A 13,870-nucleotide genomic window follows, 5' to 3' on the forward strand; every position below is an offset into this window, starting at 1 on the left:
CTTTTATCATTGTAATTGATTTTATTTATTTTCTCATTTTATCGATAAATTATTTTCTGAGGATATAGCTCTTTTAGTATGGTTTGATATGATATCTCTAGTTAGAGTCAATTTTTTTTTATCAAATTACAGCTACTTTACAATTTCTTTGTGTCTTTTTTTAACATTTTCTAATATTTTAAAAATAGTATAAATCGATTCTTTTATAGTTTTACTTTAATACTTTGATATGAGTATATATAGAGAGAACTCACACCATCATCATATCTCTATCATTGTAATAATTTAAATTTTAAAATCTCCTCTGAAGTTCCACAATTTTTTTAGACAAAATTTACCAATAAGTCCGTATTAACAACCAACAGATTATTAACCAACAGACTGTAGTATTCCTGCTTTTATTTATTTTACTTCCTAATAAGCATCTTCATGCTCAACTCTGAAAGTTCCCCAATTTTTTTAGACAAAATTTACCGATAAGCCCTTATTAACAACTACTTAACCACAAAACTAACACATATCACATGTGAATTAAATTGTTTCTAATTTATAAACTTATTATCAGTGTATGCGACTTTATACTATATGTGATAAAGATATTGAAATATCATTTCATATATAATGCATTACTATATCTAGCATACACCTTATACTATACATCTAATAATTTAGTTCTTTGTACTAATTTATGTGGACCAAAAATTAATATAATTTGTTCTACTAACTGAAGAAAATATTGAAAATGTATTTTTTAATGTATTATTGTATAAATAAAATACTTTTTGAATTTAATGAATTAACAATTTTGAAAGATATTACTCCTGTTCAAATATTGCTTTCGGTAAATATACGATATGACATATAGTTATGATACTACACACTTAAGAGTTCCTTATCTGACATCAGCCCACCTAACATATATTTTTCGAGAATTACAGGTGGTTACCGATATTTGGTTTCACTTTTTTACAATATTTTTATTGCTTATTATTTATCTGATCAATTTGATCAACTGCTTTATTATTGTATTTCCAATTATATATTTTCGCTAAATTGACATTACATAAGATCAAAATTGTCTCATATAATTTCAAACTAAAAACAACCTTTTAGTGGAATGTTGTAAAAGTTGATCACACAACAGCTTTTTCAAACCCTTATTTTGTAGATCATTGCATTTTTCTATAAATATCTATGTTTTCCAATATCGATTGCAAGAGCCTTGTATAAGATGGGCATGTACTTTAATCAGTGATGTTTGTAAGTAAGTGAAAATACGAAGTATTAAGGTAGACAACCACTAAACATTAACCTACCTGTTAAATTCGCTAGATTTACCATATTCTGCCAATTTTTAAATTAGTATTATTGAGTTATTCAGCGTAAATCGAATGCTTTAAAATGGCATTTTTGACATTAATAACTTTTTGAAATATTTTAAAGTCTCCTTTTTATCAACGAGGGTTTACCTAGACTTGACCTACTGTGTAACGTACTTGCATTAAGCCTACCGATTGGCGACTAACCAACGTAGAAGTCATCACAGAAGACATCCGGTTTTACCCACTCTGGTTACTGACGTAACTGAGATAATTTTTCTTGTCGGATTTTGCACCCTTGCCTAGGACAAACACAAATATAAAACTATCGCAACAGTAGGAACCGTACTGTCGCCTTTAGCACTACGCCAACCGGCATGAATAACTTTTATTGTTCAATTTGAATAAATCTGCTTCCAAAATCCATCAAATATTTTCAGAAACCTAACTTAAATTGGTGATTGTGATTGAGGACCAAAATAGTTCCAAGATAATGAATTACGAGACACATTGGACGTAAAATCCAGATTTCAACTCCCAAATTGTCACTTTTTAGATTAACAGAGCATGGCTTGACTGTCAAGTGATCATTTTAAAGTGCAAAACTGATCAGAATACAATACAAATACCTAAATGCAACAAAATTAAATCTAAAAAATTGTCCTAACACAAGGAATGTACTCATCGTATCTATGGTTTACTTAGTTGGCATCAGTTCTTCACCGTTTGCATTCAAAGCAAACATGTATTCAAAGGAGTTTATCGCCAATACTTATCTAAAACTACACCCGTCAATTAGTAGTAATACGATCCACTTTTCACCGTTAGCGATACGAGCCCCTCGTGCCTTGTTAAGGGCAAACAGAGGGTGGCAATCGAATAAAAAGACAACGGGGGAGGGAATCGTCCCGATCGTTTGAAGATGATAAGGTTAATAATGGACCATTAGGCCGATTGCCAGATAAAATTAGTTGCGCGTCCCATTGTTTGATGTTGTCAATTAGGCTGATTCGTTTGGCAGCCACTTTATGGTATTTGCCGGTAGAGATGCTGAGGTGGACCGAATCAAAGATAGAGATGGGTGGGCTTAGAGCGGACGTAAAAAAAGGGGAGTTAATTATTTCGTTGTAAAGGTTTATCCAGATTCGCAGTTATCATCATGAATCATCTTTGAAAGCTTAGAATATAGGATCTACTAAAAAAACATTCAACAGAAATATAGAAAAGTATTCAAGAAGAACCTTAAAACAACAATTATATATTTTTTATTATTAAAAACCTCAATTTGGACAATACACGTTGTTTGTTTAGTGTGCAATAGTAGTGCAAGTCTGGCTGCCTATTCATTAACATAGTGAAGTACGGCAATTTCCAAATCTCTACGGAGATCACTATTTCTGAAGCAGCACGAGACATTAACTTTCCCTCAATATTTTGTTCGGAAACCGCTTCTCCTTGTAACTATATGCTTCTACTTATATCTGGTTGGCTATCTGAACGTCGATATGATTAAATACTTTGATGTGTTAGCATATGGCATTTCAATATTATTTAATCTAATAAGGATAAGGGATAAAATTGAGGGATTCTGCATTGTTTATTCAAATGATTAATTTAGTTTACTGCAGTTTGCAATTTCATTGCTGATTTTTTGTAGTTCTTACCTACATTCAATAAGACGCTATCGCCAAGACAAGTAGCTATTAAGCTATGATACAACTCAACTCTCATCACCGATGTACGTCAAGTCAAAGACTGGTTCCAACAGACTACCCTGTTGTATTCCCGTTTTTATTTATTTTACTTCCTAATAAGCATCTTCATGCTCAACTCTGAATACTCTATCCGAAATATCAAAGTTTAATAATTTATCAAACTGTCCGGGTATTTCATATAATTATTATTTTACTCTTTTTCTACATTTTATGTTGATAAAAGCTTAAGGGAACCCTATATATTAAAATATTAACATTAATTTAATAATTTTGCAATTTTTGTGGTTAATGAATTGAAGAAATGGGACATGAGGTGTTAGAGCGTCGAATGTATCTACTGTTTAACAGAATATACGAATTGTAGACTAGTATATTGTAGATTCAAGTAAATTGAACGAACTATTTGAACAAAAGAATATACACTTTCTGTAAGCAAAAATGCTATTTTTATACCTACAAATTTTGTAATAAATAACATTTTAGGGACATTAACATTACAGGAAAGTCTTAAGTTGGTAAGATCGGCAACTTTGTCAATATCAACAGTATTACTGCGCTTGACCCATTATTCTTCTGCATTTACGTGGCTCAAATATTAATTCATATAAGTAAGTTAATTTGAGTATTACATAGTATTTTTACTTTTTGTGTATCATATTCTATGTTAATTTTTCAATATATATGTAATGAAAATTTCGTGTATTCTGTGAAAATCTATAAAACCTGTGACATTGTAACACATTTAATTGTACATTTAAAAAATAATTATCACCATGTGTTTTTGCACTTCATAAAATAAAGCTAAAAGTAAGGGATGAGAGAATTCCGATAAAATTACACCAATGGCTTCAGAAGAATCTGCTATGGTTTCGGTTTAATCAGAGAGTGGGTAAATCTCACAATACCCAATAAAAACTTTCTTTCTGCTTCTGTTAGATAAATATTAGTTCCATCAATAAATAAAAACTATTATTTATCGTTGTTTTTTATTTTAGATAATTATTATTTAATTTATTTTATAGAATGCTAGTTGGATCTTGAATATATTATTTCCCAGAATGCTAATAACCTGTATTCCTTTTAAACCCCAACGAATATATCGATATTTTTTTTCATAAGAATTATTATTCATATCCATCTGTATATTGTATTTTTACCTACATTCAATATTCCGCTATCGTCAAGAAAAGTAGCTATTATGCTATGATACAACTCAACTCTCATCACTGATGTACATCAAATCAAAGACTGGTTAAAACAGACTACATTGTATCTTGCACGTTGTATTTTGAAAAATGTGTAATTATTGATACAAATGTTTCAGAGTTCGATTTTATTACAGTCATGCCTAAGATAGCCTATAAAGTTTGAAAATGAGAAACTGCTGTGATGATTGCTGAATGAAAAAAGAGTTAGATGAAGATTCATTCAACACAAGAAGGAATAATCCAAACAAAAATGTGTTTCTGAATTCAAATAGTATAACAAAAGCTCCTTTGAACCCAACACATATTTAAAGAAGCCCATCATCAAAATTTTAATAATAATAATTCGTTGAAACACAACAAATTTTATACGAGAATCAAGATAATTTATATCTAATTAGATTATCTAGAAGAAGAAGAACCAAAGCAAACCAAATCAAAGTATTATTTCCTATTAATAATCGACCATTTTAAACGACGATGAAGTCTACGGGTGGTACTAGTGCCGAAAGCCGTTTGTTTTGTCGCCAATGGAGCAAACATTTCACCACTAGTAGATTACCGTTTTTCGAAGGAAAACTTAATGAAGAACCCTTTTCTGAACGCTGTCATCACAATACGACTCGCATCAATGAAGAACCGTGAAAGTACCGACAGGGCGCTTATCCGGGAGGCAAAACTTGGTAGACAGCGTGGCGTTCGCTTAAGTCTATTCTTGGGCGAGGATCAGCTCTAGTCCCAAAACGAAACCAATTACAAAGGGAGGGTAGATACTGGGGCGTTTTTTAAATAGCAACAACAAAAGCGGCCGAGCGTTGAATGATGAATGTGAATTGCATCCAATGGGAATCGAGTAGGGTCGATATACCTGAACAATGAGTAACCTCTGGCGTATTCCGAATCAGAACAGCGACAATAAGTATATAGTTTGAATTTTATAGCGAGGCAATCAATGCACCAAAAATATTTTAAAGAATATAATAGTCAATAGATCAAGAGATTAGGTATATTATATTTTATCCTATAGCTTAATTGTTTTTCTTTCTTATAAAATTATCTATTTTTTAAAATTTTTTAATTAATAAAGTTTTTAATTGTAAATCCTAACAGGTCAGTTGAAAAGTCCCCGGCCTAGTTTTTTAATTCAACATAATTCCCTTCAAGGGTGATACACTGATTATAGCGATACTCCAACTTCTCGATACCATTTTTGTAGTACGATTTCTCCTTTGTTTCAAAATAGGCCTCAGTTTCGGGGACCACCTCTTCATTCAACGAACATATCTTCCTAACAAGCATTATCTTGAGATCTGAGAACAGGAAATAGCCGCCGGTGACCAGATCTGGAGAATACGGTGGATGAGGAAGCAATTTGAAGCCCAATTTACAGATTTTTAACACATTGCATTGTTTTAACGAAGCAGCACTTTTTTCTTCTTCAAATGCAGCCATTTTTCGGCCATCTCGCCCTTCAAACGACCAAATAACGCTCTATAACAGTCGCTGTTGATGGTCCTTCCTTTTTCAAGGTAGTCAATGAAAATTATTCCATGCATATCTCAAAACATAGACGCCATAACCTTGCCAGCCGACTGATGCGTTTTCTCACGCTTTGGAGCGGGTTCATCGTGTGCAGTCCACTCGTGTGACTGTCGATTGGACTTCGGAGTGAAATGGTGGAGCCATGTTTCATCCATTGTCACATATCGATGCAAAAACTCGGGTTTATTGCGTTTGATCATTTTCAAACACTGCTCCGAATTATCAACTCGTCGTTATTTTTGATCAAAAGTGAACTCGCGCGGCACCCACCTTGCATAGAGCTTTCTTATACCCAAATATTCGTGAATAATATGATAAACACGTTCAGTTGATATCTTTAGAGAACTAATGATCCGACAGCTGTAAAATTTATACACGCATCTTTTGAGAGTTAGGCTTAACTAGAAAACATATGGATTTAATTCTAGTAGAGCCATCTATTAATAGCTTATTTCAAAACTAGCTGACTTATTCGGTGAGCTTTGTAGTGTCAATTAACGTCTTGTAACCTTTTTTATAAGTATGTGTTAAGGTGAAGCTATTTATTTTATTACATGAGTTGGTTTCACTTGATTCCTGTCAGTGAACTTTGAGACATTTTGTTATCAGACGCAGGAATAAATAAAGCGGATAGTTTGCCGAAATGAAAACATGCCACGTGCAATTGGTCATGAGAAAAATATGTCTTTCCAACTCAAGGAATGTCCTTGTAAATTGTTAATCATCATGGCGAACAGAAGATGAATCGAAAATTGAATTCGTAATAAAATTCACTCTAAATTACTCGTTAAAATTATTACTTATTGATTGGATTAGTGACAGAAATGTAGAGACCAAATTGCCTAGAATTGGCTGAAATAACCATCAAAAACATTCTGAATGTTCATTCAATTCATTCAATTTATGTGTTTTGAATTTTGAATAAAAAACATCAAGGCTTTTTTTCTAATTTAATAGTAAAATTTAAACTAATAACCATTAAAATAACGATTCATTCATGAAGCAAACAAAATAATGTGCGGCAGATTGAACGCATATTTGTGTTTAATACGTTTTCTCTTAACCAATCCATTCGTAATATTTTATTTTGTAATGTAAATTTTCTTCTATTGATTTCATTAATTGATTAATATTTAATTATTCATATTTATTTTCCTTATTAGTTGGTTAAAATTTTTATATTATTTAAGTTTTATTTGAGTTTTTTTTTATATCTATTTAAGTATCTTTCTAGATTCAAATATAATTTCCCACTACTTTCTGTTGAATTTCTATTCTACAACGTCACTGATTTGCGATGGACCTCAATTTCTACAAATTTGCAGAACACGGAGTCCCAAAACTAATTTGTTTAAAAATTAATTTTGTGTAATAAACCTAGTGGTATCATAGCTTGACTTGTCTAATGATACAATTTTTATATTGGCCTGCAATTATACCAAGTCAATAGCAAAAAATATAGAAAATGTGTATGCCAAATTATAGTTTTATTTGGTAATTCTTGAGTCATAATATAGTAGCTATACCATCCCAGCAAAGCATTTAAAAAACATTAAACTCATTATTTTTGAGGTTTTGTTTTAACAAGAATAATATGCTTTATTTAAGTAACAGTAAAAGTAGAATTTTAAACGAACAATTTTTGGCTTAGAACCCAAAACGTTTAATAACATTAAAAAGTCACTTTCATTTCAGGTAAATAATACTGATTTTCAAGCTTACTTGTACTATTTTTTGATACATGTGTTATCGTTATAAACAAGCACGAAGACTTAATGAACGCTGTCTACTGGAAAAATGAGAAAAATTGTGGGAAGCCCCATTATTTTTCATGTCTTTTAAGCTAACAACAATGTCAATTTATGTGTTTTGAATTTTGAATAAAAAACATCAAGGCTTTTTTTTCTAATTTAATAGTAAAATTTAAACTAATAACCACTAAAATAACGATTCATTCATGAAGCAAACAAAATAATGTGCGGCAGATTGAACGCATATTTGTGTTTAATACGTTTTCTCTTAACCAATCCATTCGTAATATTTTATTTTGTAATGTAAATTTTCTTCTATTGATTTCATTAATTGATTAATATTTAATTATTCATATTTATTTTCCTTATTAGTTGGTTAAAATTTTTATATTATTTAAGTTTTATTTGAGTTTTTTTTTATATCTATTTAAGTATCTTTCTAGATTCAAATATAATTTCCCACTACTTTCTGTTGAATTTCTATTCTACAACGTCACTGATTTGCGATGGACCTCAATTTCTACAAATTTGCAGAACACGGAGTCCCAAAACTAATTTGTTTAAAAATTAATTTTGTGTAATAAACCTAGTGGTATCATAGCTTGACTTGTCTAATGATACAATTTTTATATTGGCCTGCAATTATACCAAGTCAATAGCAAAAAATATAGAAAATGTGTATGCCAAATTATAGTTTTATTTGGTAATTCTTGAGTCATAATATAGTAGCTATACCATCCCAGCAAAGCATTTAAAAAACATTAAACTCATTATTTTTGAAGTTTTGTTTTAACAAGAATAATATGCTTTATTTAAGTAACAGTAAAAGTAGAATTTTAAACGAACAATTTTTTGGCTTAGAACCCAACATGTTTAATAACATTAAAAAGTCACTTTCATTTCACGTAAATAATACTGATTTTCAAGCTTACTTGTACTATTTTTTGATACATGTGTTATCGTTATAAACAAGCACGAAGACTTAATGAACGCTGTCTACTGGAAAAATGAGAAAAATTGTGGGAAGCCCCATTATTTTTCATGTCTTTTAAGCTAACAACAATGTCAATTTATGTGTTTTGAATTTTGAATAAAAAACATCAAGGCTTTTTTTCTAATTTAATAGTAAAAAAAAAACAGAGAAAGCTCTGTGCAAAGTGGGTGCCGCGCGAGCTCACTTTTGACCAAAATCAACGACGAGTTGTTGATTCGGAGCAGTGTTTGAAGATGATCAAGCGTAATCAACATGTGACATGTGACAATGGATGAAACAATGTCAATTTATGTGTTTTGAATTTTGAATAAAAAACATCAAGGCTTTTTTTCTAATTTAATAGTAAAATTTAAATTATTAACCCTTAAAATAACGATTCATTCACGAAGCAAACAAAATAATATGCGACAGATTGAACGCATCTTTGTGTTTAAATCGTTTTCTTTTAACAAATCCATTCGTAATATTTTATTTTGTAATGTAAATTTTCTTCTATTGATTTCATTAATAGATTAATATTTAATTATTCATATTTGTTTTCCTTATTAGTTGGTTAAAATTTTTATATTCTATGATTTGTTATAGATGAAACTATAATTTCTGTATAAATATTTAATTTTTATAAGCATTTGCTGTTCAAAAAACAAGATATCATCAATAGCCTTTCTAGCTGTCGGATCAGTAATTTGTGAATTATAGCATTTTGAGTGAAGCAACTTTTGTTATAGTGAAAAAATGGATAAAAAGGAACTTCGCGTTTGATAAAATATTGCTTTTTGAACGGAAATAATACAGTTGAAGCAAAAACTTGACTTAATGCCGAGTTTCCGGACACTGCATCAGAAAAATCAACCATCAAGTATTGGTAAGCTAAGTTTAGACGTGGTAAAATGAGCACCGAAGACTTTGAACGCAGTGGACGCCCAAAAGAGATTGTTACCGACGAAAACATTTAAAAAATCCACAAAATAATTTGGAATGGCCATAAATTGAAATTAAATGAAACAGCAGACACTCTAAATATATCAACTGAACTTGTACTTCATATCATTCATGAATATCATCATGAGAAAGCTCTGTGCAAAGTGGGTGCCGCGCGAGCTCACTTTTGACCAAAATCAACGACGAGTTGTTGATTCGGAGCAGTGTTTGAAGATGATTAAGCATTATAAATCTGAGTTTTTGCGTCGATGTGACAATGGATGAAACATAGCTCCGTCATATCACTCCGAAATCCAATCGACAGTCATCCGAGTAGGCTGCACACGATGAACCCGCTCCAAAGCGTGGGAAAACGCAACAGTCAGCCAGAAAAACGAGCGCATTTGAAGAAAAAGAAAGTGCTGATTCACCAAGATCAAACACCGAGTCAAAAATCCATGAATTGGGCATCGAATTGCTTCCTCCGTATTCTCCAGGTTTGGCCCCCAGTGACTATTTACTGATCTCAGATTTCAAAAGTATGCTTGCTGGGAAGTAATTTCCGTCGAATAAAGAGGTGATCGCTGAAACTGAGTGCTCTTTTGAAGCAACGGACAAATCGTACTACAAAAATGGTATCGAAAAGTTGGAGGGTCGCTATAATCAGTGTATCACCCTTGAAGGGAATTATGTTGAATAAAAATAAACTAATTTTGCCAAAAAATATGTTTTACTATGGTAGGCCGGGGACTTTTCAATTAACATGTTACTATTGCTATAGTCATAAAAAACAGAAATTTAGTTGATTTAATTTTCAAATTCGTTTGCTCGACAATTGGTTTGTTTGTCTAGGGGCAATAAAAAATAATGCCCGTGAAATCCCCCCTCGCCCTCCGGGGCACCCCTCCCCACACAAGTCAAGTCATCATCGTCCCTGTGCTAACATCCTCGGCGAGAAATCCAAACAGTGGTCCTGGCTGCCTTCACGCCCCCCTTCCCCAAAACCGTAACGATAACAAATTGAGGAGCAGGAAAACTGCAGAGCGTACGGCCTCGCACACGCCCTTGTTATCTCGGGTCCGCAGCGACGACGAGGCCCAGCGCTCCAACTGCAAACATAGATAAGGGCCAAAGTGGCCCTTTGGGTTCAATCATTGTGCTGTCGACAAGACAACTCTATTAAGCGGGCGACGGCTCTCTCTCTGCCTGCAACCGCCGCTCCTGCCGCCGGATGCTGCTGGCCGATAAGTCCCCGATCCTGCGCCGTAGCGTTGTTGATCGAGGAACGTGCAGGTCCGACACGATAACGTTTTTTTATTGCAAGTATCAGACCGAAAATATAATTCTGACATAAATTTATGGTGTATTTTTTTCCGTTTATATAGAAAATAATGAACCAAAAACGAAAATACTAAAATAACTGTATATAATACATGATGAAGTATAACTAAACACAATTTGTTAATTTGTTAAGTTAAGAAATGGAAAATAAAAGGCAATGAGAGTAAATCAGTGCATATTGAATTCACCTACAACTAAACTGTTCATATACCAACAAATATGAATAACACGATTATCCCATACAATAACAACGCTAGGTACTTTAGGATGAACCTTGCAAAGATGTAAAACTTGATTGGTTGGAAATACAAAAAAACTTTATTGATTATTTGGAAAAGAATCTAAAATATCGGTACATTATAGTTGCTGCTGTACAAGGCAAATACTAAAACGTATATGGATCTGTGGAATTCGGTTATGTCAAGTTGTTCTGCGAAAATTAATATTAACATAATACAAGTATTTAACGGATTTCAACAATTACTTACACGAAAACCTTCGCTTTCCAACTGATATAGCGCAAACTAAACGATTCGCAACAAAATATGAGGAAAGACTCCATGTTAACACCAAAGTGCTGCAATTCTGGAGTAACACTGAACTATGATTCAGGCTCAAGGGAACCAAACCCTATAATCATGTAGTGAGCTGTAGTAAATAGTAAAAGCACTGAAAAGCACTATTAACTTTTATTTTACTAAAGACTAAGGGCCATCGGGTCTCCCTGAGATAAATATCTAGTTGTAGGTTACTGTAGAGACAAATGGTAGGTTAGTCGGCAACCACCAGTAATGATATATTAATAACTAAAAAATTCTTTGCTAATAATATTTAAATTATAAATTGTTGAAAAAAACATTTACTAGATACAATGAATAATTTGATGACTTGTCATTGCTGTGTTTTGGGATCTCCTAAAAAATCATTCAGACATCATGCTGTAGACGACTCCATTACTATAACCTTAACCTTGGAAATTCCTCCATCCCCATATGACAAACCAAGATCTCTAATTGGCTTAATCTTATGTGGTTGATTATATTTTTCTTTTAAATTGGCGTCATTGGAATTCTTTCTGAGTCTTTCTTCTACCAAACTGTTTCCATTTTCCTTTTCCATCTCAAGAACTTGAGGTAATATATAAAATGCTGTATGTATTTCGAAAAATAGACACAACAGGAATTTTATGTGGTATTTTTGAATGGAGTACTTGAAAATACACTTGGATAAAATACGTTTTTGTCAACACTTTTTCTGACATTGATGGCTGATTTTAATTTCTTGTATGGCAAGTTTTCTTCGATTAAATTTTAAACTCATCAATCAATCTTGAAAAGATAAGATTAAAAAGTTTTTTTTGTGAGAGAAAAGAATGTTTTAACGAATATGCAAAAGTTATTGGTACATAATTCTAACAATCTTGGTCACAATTTATTATAGCGAAAGAAATGTATAAAGAACAACACTACATTATGTCATACTATTTATTGATCACAGTAACATGATCCAATATTGTTCTATTACTATGTATTTTGTGTTAGATTTAATAAATTCAATTCGCATTCTATATATACCAATTAGCAATATTACAATTTCAATTTACAATACTCCCACAACATCTCTAACTTATTATGCTGTAAATATAGTCCTATAATACTCTAAATATTACTGGTGTTAAGTCGAATCAGTTTTAGTTGTTTTGAAAAGAAGCATATTGCTGTTAGATGCGTTAGAAATAGATAATCGTTTTACTTTTGATCATCTACCAAATCTACTGATTCAAACTTCAGCTGCATTCATTCATTAAAAAATGCTTCAAAATACTTTATGTTATAAAACCCAAAATCGTTGTATCTATATGTTGTAACATTAATGCAATAAAGTTGTAACATTGCTATCGAGTTTGGAGTCAGATAACTTTAATTATTCTTTACATGTATCTATATTAACACCATTACTTAGTGATTCGTTACGAATGGTACATAGACATAATTCGTTTTTTCTGTGAAGCGCAAGGTTTTATTTTATTGCCCTGTGACTTTATTGCCAAAAATTTTGTTAAAACTTATTAGGTGTCTTGATTAATAACAAAGGCTATGATATCACATGCAAATATAAATAAATATCATGCAAAATTTAAAAAAAAAACGATACAAGATTCAAGATTCCATGATATATTCTAAGCAATCTGATGTAAATTAATTCTAATTAAAATAGTCCATTGTTCTTCGTTCTCTATACCTATCTTCCCATATAAAATTAACTTGTTGGATTTACTAAAAAAGATTAATCATTCTTCTCAGATGCAACCCGGACAACGAGATATCCTTCGCAGGCTTTGGAAGTACTTGCGGTGGAAACTCTGGGGGTACCATGGCGTACAAGTCAGCTCTTTATCCCATGCCTAGTCTGGGGTTACATGGTCTGCCAGTGGACTCACTGCATCCATCGATGGCCGCCTACCCAGGCAGTATGGGTATGTATTTAGGTACCAAAAATTATTTATTATTTTAGTTTAATTTACTCCAACAACTAATTATGATTACGCACAAATTTGATTCAGTACTACAGGAATATGTTTAAAAAAAATTATATTAGGTACTTGCGTGTATCTTAACCATTTTTCACTTTGGAACTGCTTTTATTGAAAAAATTGGTACAATATTCTAGATGTACCGGAAATCGACAATTTGTGTGCTGCTCCGCAAGCGCGTGTCCTATTAATACAAAAAGTTGATATGCAGACGGGGAAAGACCTGGAGAGTACGGTGGATGCGATAATATGTCCCATCCAAGTGCTTTCAACGCTGCCTTGGTTCTGCATTATGAGACGACGCTTTATCGTGCCGTAAAGTTACTTTACCGTGTCTCCGGACCCATTCTGGAAATTTTTTGATCAATGCGCAGTTCAAATTGGTCATTTGTTATCAGTAGCCACCACTATTAGCTATTTCACTAGATTTCAACGGCACGCCACTCTGGTCCCACCGATTTCACAGATGACAATGTGTGTGACAGACACAATGTGTCACAAGGAACTCTTTTTTTACATGTAGTAGTCATTTTCCCTCCTACTGGATCT

At 32.3% G+C, this 13,870-nt stretch overlaps 1 protein-coding gene across 2 annotated transcripts in view; it reads left to right on the forward strand.

Moving 5' to 3' along the window:
• Otd-2 (orthodenticle-2) overlaps positions 1–13,870 on the forward strand; it is a 53,640-nt gene that overhangs the window by 30,737 nt on the left and 9,033 nt on the right. Inside the window, exon 3 of one of the 2 annotated variants that reach the window (XM_076408029.1) lies at positions 13,092–13,276. In XM_076408029.1, coding sequence (XP_076264144.1) covers positions 13,092–13,276 — 185 coding nt within the window. The remainder of the gene's footprint in view (positions 1–13,091; positions 13,277–13,870) is intronic. The other variant, XM_076408030.1, reaches the window with a different exon arrangement.

The sequence above is a fragment of the Rhynchophorus ferrugineus genome, unplaced genomic scaffold (genome assembly GCF_030347505.1).
Source record: "Rhynchophorus ferrugineus isolate W39M unplaced genomic scaffold, kcgeb_rfMv2 rfM6, whole genome shotgun sequence".
Taxonomy (NCBI): Eukaryota; Metazoa; Arthropoda; class Insecta; order Coleoptera; family Curculionidae; genus Rhynchophorus; species Rhynchophorus ferrugineus.